Source organism: Felis catus, chromosome B3, assembly GCF_018350175.1.
Source record: "Felis catus isolate Fca126 chromosome B3, F.catus_Fca126_mat1.0, whole genome shotgun sequence".
Taxonomy (NCBI): Eukaryota; Metazoa; Chordata; class Mammalia; order Carnivora; family Felidae; genus Felis; species Felis catus.
The window spans coordinates 68588766-68602335 of NC_058373.1; the positions used below are offsets into that span (position 1 = coordinate 68588766).

The window sequence follows — 13570 nt, forward strand, 5'->3', positions numbered from 1 at the left end:
GAATCATGAAACTAGAAATATAATTAAGCTCCAAAGTAAAATTTCACATAGTGAATGGAATGATACTTGATCTCTAGAGTAACTTTAGGAAAATATGTAGCTGATTACAATTAACTGATTCAATAGTTCAACTAATTAGGAAGACTAATATTGGATTGGGAGATGACTTTGAGCGTCTTTATTACATCTGAGACATGAAAGGCAACTGTCCTGGGGGAGTCAAGAGGTGGCCCCTGAGCCCTGGCTCTGCGATTTGCTAACTGGATAATCTCAGGTCATTCACCAAACTATGAAATGAAGACCATATCTAGCAATGTCTGCAATATAGTAGATGATCAATATATGTTGTGCTATTGATAGTTCTGAGCTCCAATTAAGTCAGCATTTATACTTCAGAGAAGCTTCAGAGTTACGTCTAACCTTGATGTTGAGTGCTAGAATCTGCCACAAAATCAAGAGTCGTTGAGAGCATGGTTCATTGCTTATTTCTTGAACTATTCCTCCTTCACCTCTGCCTTCCAGTACATTTATTGTGCAGTGCCTGGCACATACTAGGAACTCAGTAAATGTTTGTTGATTGAAGCCTTTAAACAAAACTTCTTTACACATTCTTAAGCAACATCTTAAGAAACCATCTGAAGATGGTAAGAATTACAGGAGTATCACCCACTGAGACTCCTGACAAGAAAAAGTGATGAAAGCACTTCCAGTTTCCAGGTGGATCCCCTGGGAAAGAGGAAAGGCCAGGAAAGGGCTAAGATGGCTGTAAGGGCTGAAGCCTGACCAGCTTGGAGAAAGCTATTCGAGGGCTATTTCTCACTTATGCAAGGATGTGGGTGGAGTAGTCCATAGAATCAAAATATGTCAGCACAAATGATCTTAGAAAGCATGCAGAAATCAACTTTCGGCCCAGAAAACGTATGTGGCTTGTATAAAATTAGATAAGTAACAGAAAGACCAGGACCGGGGTCCAAGGCTTGACTCCATATTCAGTGCTTTTTTTCAAGACAACACTGGGGTTTGCAAAAAGATATTACAAAGTGCATTTTTTACAAAAGACATTTCCAATGCTGTGTTTGGAACAGGAGAAATGAAAGAGATAGGCCCCTCCTTAGGGCATGGGGTATAATATTAATTGATAAGAGTACTGTTTCACATCAGCCCTCTCTATCAAGGAAATTGATCTTTCCCTTGATAAAAAGGATAGCCTGAAACAGTTAACAGGTAATTAAGTTTTAAGATAGGTGAGAAGATATAAGGAGGGTACCTAATCCATTTAATTGAATTCAAGCCTCTAGACCCAAAGAAATTCCATTTCAGAATACTGAAAGAATTTGAAGCTGTAGTAACAGGCTCCTGGGGGAGAGAATGATTAGCTACCTTAAAGGAAGGGTTAACTAGCTGCCTGGGGTCAACAATTATTACAAGGCCAAAGGAGATTTCACACCCAAGCCTCTCTGCTTCAGCGGTTTCTACTCTACCAGGTGTCTCTGGCACCTAAAAGGGCTAATCAATTCCTTCATAGAATCAGGGTTTTGAATGAAGCAACCAAACCAAAAAAAAAAAAAAAGTAATTGAGCACATGCTAAATCCTGCATTTAGTATTATCTTTTAATCTGTACAAATACAAAACAAAGGCGATGTAGAGTAAGAATAATTCATGTTCAAAAAGGTTAAGGATCTTGGTTGACTCCAAGTACATATCTTTGTTTGTTACAGCTGCCAAAATGGTTAGTGAACTCTCAGGAAGCAGTAACTGTTCAGAATAAATAGGGCCACTGTACTTTGTCAGTCAGACCTCATCTGTAGTATTCTGTTCAGCTCGGTAGGTAGGTGTCCAGGGGAGGGTATCTAAGATAATACAATTCTAGAAGCCATGTCATGTGACTGCTTAAAGGACCTGGGAATGTTCTTTTAGAAAACAGAAGGCTGTCCAATTTTGGTGACTAAAATATGACAGAAACCGTTATTTTTACTGTGTAGCTTTATAAGAACTAAGATAAACTACTAGGTAAAGACAAACTTTTCTCATATAAGGAAAAGGAAACTCACATTAGTTAAATTCCCACCGTGCACCCCTTGTTATACTAGGTGCTTTGTATTATTTTGTTAAAATCTTTCAGAACTTGATGGCTATCTGGGAGGTGGTAAACTCCCAGTTGCTGGAAGTCAGACGTCCAGGCCACCACTGCTCACTTAAGGCAGCAGTAACCCCTTTTCTCCTTCCCAGACTTGGGAATGCCATCTAGGCCCTTCTGGAGCCAGTGTCCTGGTTGGAGGGAGGCTCTCTGGGTGGCAAAAAAGACCACTGGTGCTTCTGCAACATAGATTTCTAACACAACTTCAAGGTTCCAAATCCCCCCTGGATCGCTGACTGTAAGTACGGGCCTACTATGTCCTTATTTTCCCAAGTTCAGATTTCCTAGCCAGTCTTGAATATTAGGATGCTCCTAGGTCTGTCTAGGATGTATCTGTGGGAAGGACTTGGTGCTTGAGGAGAGCCTAGGAGTTCCATGAACTTAGGAGGGATTGCGTGACTGGAGACTGCTCAGGAAGTAATACTCTGGCTGTGCATTTCTTGGCCAATTGCAGCCATTTTCTTCATGTACACCTATAGTCATAGAATCATCCAAATACTGAAACCCTCCAGCCTAAGGAATCCTTCTGGCCAATAAATGGTATCAGCCAAGGTACTGGCAGGAACCAGAATTCAACTGGGAGGATTCCAATGAAGAGTTTAATGGAGGGACCATTACAAAGATATGAGCATGGAATCAGCAGAGGCACTTCAAATGCACACTCCAACCACAAGGCTGTGTACTTGGCTGTCTCCCTGTCAGCCATGCGACACCACCACCCCTCCCCACTCTGGACATCCACACGGCTTCTTCATTTTGTTTAGATCTTGGCCATTAATGGGACTTTCTCAAGTGAGCATTGCAGCTGCTGCTCCCCATAACTCCCTTCCTCCTCCCCCACCTAACTTTCTATAGCACCCAATATCTCATATTTCTATATTTTATATTCTATATGTTCTAAATTTTATATATATTTATTATATATATATATTATATATTTTTTTAAATATATAAAATTTTATATAAAATCATATAAATTTATATTTTATATAATTTATATATTATATAATTTTATATAAAATTATAATATATATTATATATATTTATATATATTAAAATATATTCTATATTTTAATTGTTTATTATTTACCTCTACTCATTAGAATGGGGGCAGAGATTTTTGTATTTTATTCATTGCTATAACCCCAGTGCCTAGAGCACTACCTTGTCCAAGGAAGAAGCTCAATAAGTATTTGTTTAATTAAGGAATGCTAATTGGACCTACTAGACCTCATAAAGAGAATTGTCCCAAAGTGACAACTGATCCATTTTTCTGCTTCAACTCTCTGATCATGCTCCTGCCCTTTTTGGAGACTCCCGCTGAAATGCAAAGAGCTTTTATATGGCCACAAGAGGGTGCTGTTGATCAGTTTTTTATTTTTTAGGAGCCAGTCTGAGACCATTCACCCTCTCCTCCCCAGACCTCAAAAAGAAAAGGTGGGACAGGGTCAGGTCTATAGTCAAAGCAAACATACAGTGTATCTCTTTCATCCCAACATTGCCCTGCAAATGAAGTTCAGTTAAAGCCTGTATCAAGAATGGTCTTGAAAGGACAAGCGGTCACCAAAAAGCAAGAGCCTGAGGACTGCATACAAGAAAGGAGATGCCAAAGGCACGAGAGGAAAGTGAGGAAGAAGGTAGGTGAAGATGTCTCAGGTCCGGAGGGATCGGAGGAGACATTATGGGTGAGACGGCATTTGAATGAGGATTTGAATGACAGGTAGGTACAAAATCGTGTTTGGCTGATTTTATACACTACTTTCATGGGTCACTTGAACTTTAGGGTAATTTTCTTCTCAATTAAGAATGAGTAACTGTGTGTGTACATGAAAAAAAAAAAAAGAGGTCAGTTTTCCAGGACATCCCACTCCTATATAGCATAGTATAAAAATAAAAGAGCTTTAGGAAGGACAATGTGTTGTTAAACTATGGAATGAAAGCAAGCCTTATATCCACCTCCTGATTTCTTGTTGAAGGGCCTTTGTGCCCACCTCAGAGGGAGTGTAGAATGTCACAAATGAAGGCATGATTTTTTTCTCTGTTTTCTTTAATATGGAGAAGAGAATGGAAGTACTGGTGGAGGGGAGTTTCTTAACTCTGAGTGCAACTTTTCTCAAAACGCCGGTGGAAACTGAATGTCTTAAGGAGGCCCCCAGACTCACAGACCAAATTCACAGACCCAACACAGTGAACTCTTGTCAAACATATTCTTTATTTGAAAGAGAGCCACTCCAAAGGGAAAGTAAGGGAAGAGAATGAAATGAAGAGGTCAGATGTCCAAGTCAAGGTTCCCACTTCCTTCTTGTCCCATCCTTGCTTGACACGGGACTGCAGCCATGTCCCCCTCTCCACTGGGTGTGTGTGGAGCCCCCCACATCACTTCTGACTAATGTGGTAGAACTTCTTCCACCTTTAGAGTGAGGAAGGGAAGTAAGACCTCCCTCAGCCTCTTCAGGGTGTCCCTGCTGATTACCGTGGGTAGGACATCCACAAGAAGGTCTGGGTTCGTGTACTGCAGGTGGAAAAGCACATAGCCCAGCAGCCTAATGAAGATCATGACCATGAAGACACCACACCTGAAATGTCTGCAAAGAGACATTCTTGGTTAGTGTGGGGGAAAGAGACAGCCCACGATCCAACTATAGGAGGTGAAGCTTACACTCATAAATAACTGGTGAATTGCTTTCTTTGGGAAAAACTGATGGGGAATGGAGACACAGAGGATGAGGGTAGGGGATAGGTGATGGCAGAAAAATATTGATGTAGCAGTTAGGAATTTCATATGGCTCTCCTGGTAAGTAAGCCCTCCAACAGAATAGATGTCCGTATAGAAAAGCTGGAGATGCAAAAGGAGATTTTCCAGGTACTACATATGAGGCAGGCCTTTTGGGGTTGTCAGAAAATGTTCAGGATTGTCACACATGACCGGTGGCCTTCTTCAGGTCTACTATAGTAAGCCCGTTCTAGAACTTGAAATGGGATTGGACATCTCTGACATTAACATCCAGGCAAAATCATTAGGACAGGTTTTTCTTTCAAGTGTCAAAAGAGACCAAGTTAAACAATACAAGTGTGCATGTGTGTGTGTTTTCTTGTGTGCTCCCAAGAAAATTTTGCACTGAAATCTAAAGCCTTCAGTCTTCAACTACATTGAAATGTCATAAATTGAAGCTCTTCCTTAAAGTGTCACATGGAACATTTCAGAGTTAGTCTCCTTGTTTCAAAAATTAAAAAAGAAATGGCACAGAGGGTTCAGGTGACTTTTGTTTTCTAAAATTTTACAGTCTACAGCAAGAGAACTGAGAAAATTAATGCACCCTGAACTGTTGTTCCAGCAAAGAGTATAGGAGAGATTATTAGGTTCAGGACCTGGAAAATAGAAAGGGGTCATACCAAGGACCATAAGAACAGGAATTCAAAGTAAAATGCAACCTGCAGTGTTCATCTTGAAGAAATAGCTTCTTTTTCAACCCACCAAGTTCTGCATAACCTGGTATTGAGGAAGGAAGGAAGGGCTGGAAGAAATTTGGAACTGCCTGATGTTTTCTGGTTGGTGGGTGTATTTATCCTTGTTCCTTCTGTCCTGACCAAGTCACTTGCTTCTACAGAGTGAATGGAGCCTAGACTAGCTAAAAATCAAGATTCTACCACTTACCTGTACCAAAAGATTCTCTTCTGTTTCTTAATGATGGTCTTCTCCTATGGGAAGCAATAAAAGCCACAGCTGTGCCTTTCCATGTAGTCACAGAGAGGCAGTGTAGTGGGGGTGACTAAGAGCCACCCAGGAGTCAGGGGTCAGGCTACCTGGATCTGAATCCTGACTGCCACTTCCTAGCTGCCATAAGCACAGCACAAGGTACCAAGCTTCATTATGTCCTAACTCTAGGTTTATTAAAAAGGGGAAGGGATGTGGGGAGCAGGGAGAGAGAAGCCAGGGGAAGAAGGGATAAAATAAAACTCCAGTTTGGGACACGGAAGACATACCATGTTGCTTTGGATGGTCTCTACCAGAATTGACCCAGGTTTCAGTATTTGGGAGGAGTTGTTCTGGGCTTTGAATCTGGGCGAAAAAGATCAGATCCAGGAATGATATTATATAATCTGAGAGACTGGTGAAAGGTGCTTTTCTAAGTCATACGACATCTATGATTTATTTCCTAGATTCTTGATAACATTCACAGTGTTCAACATTCAAAACTCATAACTGTTCAACATACAAAGAACCAGGGAAATGTGGTCCATTTTCAAGAAAAAAGACAATCAATGAAAAATAACCCTGTCATAACTCTGATGTTGGGTTGAAACTGCAAAGTCTCACACACGTATGGTTACCTGACTTATAAAACAAGGCACCACTGAAAATGATGTTCTCTGAAATAAATGGTGCTGGGTCATTTGGCTATCCACACAGAAAAACGTGATCTTGATCTCTACCCCACACTATAGATAAAAAACAAATTCCAGATGAATGCAAATCTAAGTGTAAAAGGTAAAATAGTAAAAAAAATTCTAGGGCAAAACATAGAAAAATAGTTTTATGACCTAAAGAAAGCACTAAGCAAAGAATAAAAACAACAACAAAAAACCACACACACACACACACACACACCCCAAAAACTGGCTTGAGAAACATTTTGCCCTTCAAAGACATCCTGGGGACTTATCAGGGACATCATTTTCTAAACTTACACTTCTTTTTCAAGAAGAAGCACCTCTTTTTCCTTTTCCATCTGTCTCAGAATTTCCTGATATTTCTTCCCATGGAAATAAAAAAAATTGTTATAATGAAGAATTCCCCTATATTTCAGTGCAATGTCACTGATGATTCTCCTAAGACTAACTCCTAATATTCCAAATGATGCATGCTTAAGTGTACACACACAAGTAGGGAAATGTTCTAATAAAAGTTCGGAGATACTGTGATTAGATGGATATGGATATATGTATACATATATATACATATATGTATATACACACACCATATACATATATATGTATATATATGTATATATGCACACACACACATACACACATGGACATACATACTGTAGCTAGATGGATATATATATATATATATACACACACACACACACACACACACACACACACACACACAAACACATACATACTGTGGCTAGATAGATATCTAGAAATATATATATATATATATACACACACACACACACACACACACACACACACACACATTCTCTTTGGATTCTGCTTGTATTCAAATCCCATCTCTGATGGTTACTAGTTGTGTTTCCATAGCACATTACCTAACTCCTCTAAACCCGTGTCCTCTTGATCATAATAATGTCATCCCCATAGTTTTACTGGACAAGTTACCGGAGAAAAATACCGTATGTGCCAGTGCCTGACACAAAGTAAATCCTTAACATACACCTGTTTTGTTAGGGTTTCTATTGTATAAAAGGCATTCTTCCCTGTGGCAGATTTTATCCTAATGAGAAATTAAGGAGTCCACGGCTTTGGAGAAATTCTGCTTCTACTCTGACTTGCCCTTGCAGGTAGTGTACCTTTATGTAGAGGGCCTGGTCCTCACAGAGCTGATGCAAAGATTGGTAGTCGCCCTCTATCTAGAAAGAAAAGAAAATTAACAAGTCTCATCAGAACCAAGCCTAGGCTGCTCCCTGGGACCCTAACTGGTACACTGGACATTTGTTACCTAGCAACCTGTTCCTTTAAGGGAAAGCAAGCACATCACAGAGCAGTGATCTCATCACTCATGAGCAGGAATGGTGTAATTTTGAGGGAAAAAAATGGTTTGCCCAGGTTCTTGAATGCCTATCAGGTAAAACAGGAGAAGTCTCAGGACACTTAGCTTTGGAATTCGACAATAGTATTCTGAGTATTAGAGGTAAAAGGATGTTTAAGAAAGGGCAAAAGCAGTACTTCTAATATAAGCTCTCTTTCCCTTCACCTGCATGTGAATCAGAAATTTGTCTGCTGGATGTTCTTATTCCTCCCCATCCTCTGCCTCAAGCTGTCCTATTTCTAAGATCTTTGGGTTTCTCTCCCATTTATATCCTGGACAAAAACTCAGTGAGGAGACATTGCCTCTACCTTGAGCAATTCCTTCTCTTGCTTTGCACAGGATTCTGTTGACTTTTGTAGCCTCACCTGGAACACAGCGGGAAGTTAATAGCATTCTTTTATGGAAAGCAAGTGGGTAATGGTCACCCTCTATCCAAACCAGCAGAAAATATGATAAAAATGACTATCATATATTGAGGGATTGAGGACATATTATAGCAAACTAGGATGGACACCATCATCAGCCCTATTTGACACATGAGGAGACAAAATCAAGGAGAAATTAAGTGCTTTAATCATTTTAATTTTTTTAAGTTTTTTATTTAGTGTGTGTGTGTGTGTGTGTGTGTGTGTGTGTGTGTGAGAGAGAGAGAGAGAGAGAGAGAGAGAGAGAGAGAGAGAGCGCAAATAGGGGAGGGGCAGAGAGAGAGGGAGACAGAATCCCAAGCAGGCTCTGTGCTATAAGCACAGAACCTGATGTGGGGCTCTAACTCATGAACCAATTGAGAGTCGAGTGCTTAACCGACTGAGCCACCCAGGAGCTCCAAGTGCTTAACTTTAAAAGTCACCCAGTGGCAGAGCTGACATTTAAGCATCGGTCATCTGACCACCCTGTCTCTGAGCCTTACCATCCTCCTTCCTCTAGCCCCACTGACCAAAGCTCCCTGGCCTCTTTCTCCTTCTCTTTCTCCATAGGGAGTACTCACATGCTGTCTGAATCACAGAGCAAAAGAGAAAAACTGGGCAGTAGGGCTCTAGTATGGTGGTCTCAGCTAAATTGCCATATTTGCCACATAAATCTGCGGAAAGCTTCCCAATAGGGTTTCTGTCCTCTATTGGGCATCCACTTCATGCATTCACTCAGCAAATATTGTGCATCTAATATGTGACAGGCACTGTTGGAGGAACTGGAGAAACAGGAGTGAATGACACAGACAAAAACTCTTGCCTTCATTGGGTTTATCCTCTAATAGAAGAGAAACATAAAGTAAATTTGAAAAATAAAACCTTTTTGGCCTATGAGCCATGGGTTGGAAAATGAGTTAGGATTATTGACAATCTCTATATAATTATGGAAGTCAGCATTCTTATCCTACTTGAACATCTATATCTGTGTGTCATTTAGATCCTAAACTTCTTGGGAGTCCTGATGTGCATTCAGAACATGTGCTCTGTTAACTGACGGGTGACGAGCTCTCTGGAGCAACTTCCTCTGCTTGGATGACATTGCAGTGAACTCTGCCATTACTTGACTTAATTATGTTGTGAATGTCCCATAAGCCATGAAGTAAAGTAGAGGGGACAGAAGACATTGGCACCTCTGATAAGCACACAGACATACTTGGCCTGGGAGAGTTCTTGAAAGCAGTTCCTCCCCAAACCTAGAATTGACACACATCTCCCAGAAAATCTCTAGGTTTGTTTCTCTACTCACCTTCAGTTCTACCAACATCTGCTTTAGGGCTTCTTTATCAAGGCCAGTGTTCTTAACTCTCCTTGAAATCTGAAATACCATTCCCAAAATTGTGGACTGAGTGACACAGACCTAAAAATCTGGGATAGTGGCAGACTTTGGGGTCTCAGGGCTAGGGAATGGCGGTTAATTAACTTAGATCTCAGATAGAAGCTTGATAGAAGAGTGTCTCCTTCTTGCCATGGGAGCTGTCTGACTCCAGGCTACTTGGATATACCTATCTGTTCCCATAAGCCATGAACATGGCTGCACAAGGAGGCAAGGAGGAAGAGAGGGAGGAGAAAGGGGGGCAGAATCCTTTGGATATGGGGGAGGAGGGAAAAATCTTTTCTCCTTCCACAGTCCCTTAGCTCTCTCACCAGATCTGTAATCCCAGGGAACAAATGGGGCTGTGAATCAAAGAGACTCACTAAGAGATCCAGTATGTGGCAGAGGGGAGGGAACACACACATTTAGCTGGTTGCACCTTCTGGTCTTTCTGACTGAGGAGTTCAGGAGTTCAGATGATTCTGTCCGGATTCCTAAGAAATGAGCCTCTTTCAAGGGTGGCCCACCTTACCTTCTTCTGAAGCTCCACCACCTTCCTGCCTAGAACCTTGTTGCTTTTTTCCTGTGGAAAGGAAGAGGTAATGGGGATAAACCAGCTCTACTCTGGTACTTTCTCCTTCCCCCTTCTCTAAAATAGGGCTTAAGGATAAGTGCATGGAGGGGGAAAATTGCACTCTGGCCCCACTCAGAGGATCTGGGAACAAAGCCTGGGCCTGGGGCCCCCATGCCAAGCACTTCATTCTCAGAGCGAGAGCACTCTCTTAAACAGCTGTGATTTCTCCAGACACAGAAACAACCATAGATGATGATCCTCTGGGAAAGAGAGAGAGAGCAGTGGCAGACTGCAAGCGAAATGCATCACATGATCCTTTTCTAGACACCTCCTTACCAGCTTTGCTGTCTCTGATTTCAGGTTCCTCAGGGCTTCCTCCTTCTCAGATACAATATGGTTCAACTCCTGCCTCTCGTTGGCTTGTCCTAGTGACAGGGCAATCTCTCTTTCCAGACTGAAAAACAGTCACCCAAGTGTGGATCAGTCATAAGGAAGCTGCCAGCACCCTAGCCTAGGAGGCCACTGCCAAGGTCTCAGGGAACCAGAGAGATTGCCAAATGCACTGGCAATTCAACGTCAGCCTGATGTGGAAACATAATGCAAACATCTATACATAAAGGCTTCTGGGGGCGTCACAGTTCATGCTTCAGAATTTAACACGCCAAGATTTACCGAGAAAAAAGGAAACCTTCCTCCCACCTTCTTTATTCCAAGGGCTATTCAGTTGAGGAGAAGCCCTTGCCTCACCAACTGCAGAGCCTGACCTTTGAATAGCTTCTTCTTTCTCTTGAATTTTTCTGAGAAGAACCTGATTTGCCTCATCCAGTCTCTGCAGGTCCTTTTCAAGGTCTAAGTTCAGGTAGTCAAGGTTTTGTTTTGTGACTTTTAATTTCAGTATTTCCATCATCTCCTGCCTATAGGAAAATTGTCTTAATTACTGAACTCAGGACAGGAAAACAGAGGGGCCCTAGGAAGATTTCCCTGGTAATCTCATTTATCCTCCCATCTTCTGGTGTTACTATGTCTAAGCAGCCCTGTGTTGTAATTTTCCATGATAAATTGATTTCTACAGTGTTTTGCATAAAATAAGTTCCTGGAGTCAAATCACAGTTTAATTTTAAATATTATGAATGGAACCCATTTAAACACAAAGCTTTTATAAGGCAGAATATTTTTTTTTTCTCATACAGGTAACTATGCTCCAACTTATTTAAAAAAATCTTATTTAGAGTGTGCAGAATCTAAGATATACCTATATAAAGCATTTAAATATCTGTGAGGGAGAGGAATTTCTTCAGTTCCCTTTTGTTACAGGGAGTTTATTTTCTACCCCAGTCAAGTAGGCACACGGACTGGGTGGGGGGCAGGGATGGGAGTGGATCCTTTCTCCAAATAAGACTGGTTTGCTTTTTGAGTCATTAACCATTTCTAAAAACCCCATCATAGGATGAGGAAGTCCAAAGATCTGAAACCAAAGCCTTTTCTCCTCAGGAAGCCCCCGCCCCATCTCCCTCCCTCCCATCCAGGTTTGAGGACATAATGTCCTGCACAATGGGAGGTTTTCTTCCTTACTGGATTGCTGCAGAGACCCTTCCCATTGCAGATCCCCTACTGAAGGTTTTAAATTATTATTATTATCCTCATTACTTACACATCATCCAGTGGGTCCTGTCCAACTTCTTCCATTGTGGGTTTCCTAAAATGTTAATACAAACATTTATTACAGAAACATAGCCCCTAATGTTCAACATTGTAACATTGCCCCACATGGGCCCGGGAGGGAGCAGGCAAAAGTTTGACCAGGCAAGACAGAGCCAAGAAGAGACCCATGCCTTCTAGACCCCCCTGCTTTCCTGGATTACTAAATTCCAGTAATTCAGATTGTGTTTTAACTTAAAATTGCCTAAACAAATCCGCCAAGAGCACAGAAATTTTTCTGTTTTCACAATTTTTCACATTTTGGCTACCTTTCCCTTTCTTGGACTACATTTTTCCAGTCACAGGTAAAGCACTAAAAGTACTCAAGCATAGGTCTAATGGCAAAGGCACTGAGAGTTTATTTCTAACCCAGAACTCCAGGAAAACTTGGAGGAAAGATAGAGAAGAGCCAGAGGGTGCCATAAAGCTGGCTGCCTGAAATTTATGTCTATTGCCATCCTAGTTCTAACAAGCTCTAGATGTTACAGGCTGAGTTGATCTCAAAATAGCAGCAAAAACAGCAGCATGGACAACAGAATACTACTACCAGCAGGAAGAAACAAATATTGGATTCTCAGGGATGGTGTCTCCTAATGATTGCCCCAAAAACGAAAGTTCAGGACCGAAACCAATCTAAGAAAAGTAGAGTTCCAAATTCCCCTCTCCTTTCATGCTCCATCTTCCCTTCCCTTCCCTTCCCTTCCCTTCCCTTCCCTTCCCTTCCCTTCTCTTCTCTTCTCTTCTCTTCTCTTCTCTCTAAAGCTTTTTGGCTTTAATTCTCTTTTTAATGCCTTCTCCTACCTCCTTCCCCTTTCACAGCCATCCTGCATTTTCATTTTTTTTTTTTAACTACTGTCTTGACACACAAGGCATGCCAGCCTTTGATGATGCCCTCTAAACTCACCGTTCTCTTCCCAAACAAGGTTTCTTCAGTTCCCACTGAGGTCTCCAACTGATTGTCAGAACTTTCAGAAAAGGTATGTCCTTGCTGATTGGGTTCTCCCCATATCACCAGACCCATCCTCTCCAGTAGGGTGGGGCAGCATGTCATAGTGGGTAGGGATAGGGGGTGGCCATAGCTCAACATCACCCCTGTAGGCAGCATGGGAGCAGAGTTCAGAACTTCAGGGCAGTTTCAATCTCTTCCTACACAGCAATAAGATCTAGGAACACATTTCTGGACACGGGGTAAATCCCTGTGAAATGGGAATCAGCTCTACGGAACACATTTTTTCCTTTCCCCAAACCCCTGGGCCTAGTGGAAGTTGAGATCACTCTCATTTCTTTTCCTTCATCAACTCCTTGTGATACATGTGAGGGCTGCTGCGCCCAAATCCAAATTATGCCTTTCTCTTTAATGCATCCAAGGGCTACAGGGTAGAAATGCTTGACAGCAGGCCAGGAGGAATCAGAGATGTCTTACCTATGGGCCAGGAAAGCTCTCACTCCCACTGAATTGGATTCTTGGAGCCGCAAAACAAACTCCTTTATTTTCCCTCAACTGGCACTGCCAAGACATTGGGAACAAAAGGTCTGATGTTTCAAAGATGGAGTATAGGGAGGTAGAGCAGGACAAAGGAAAGAGGAGTGTTGGGTCTGGAG

General features: G+C 41.7%; 1 protein-coding gene across 1 annotated transcript; it reads right to left on the reverse strand.

Annotated features, from left to right (window-relative positions):
- Positions 1-4331: 4331 nt before the first annotated feature.
- On the reverse strand, positions 4332-13003 carry LOC101096989 (transmembrane and coiled-coil domain-containing protein 5B-like). The gene is made up of 12 exons (XM_006932661.5): positions 12873-13003; positions 11922-11966; positions 11035-11184; positions 10607-10724; positions 10229-10279; positions 9631-9699; positions 8226-8282; positions 7679-7738; positions 6828-6892; positions 6123-6198; positions 5794-5837; positions 4332-4723 (listed from the first exon to the last, which is right to left on the reverse strand). Exons 2-12 carry the CDS (start codon positions 11954-11956, stop codon positions 4525-4527), a joined length of 924 nt encoding a protein of 307 aa, XP_006932723.3. The 5' UTR covers positions 11957-11966; positions 12873-13003; the 3' UTR covers positions 4332-4524.
- Between the last annotated feature and the right edge of the window lie 567 nt (positions 13004-13570).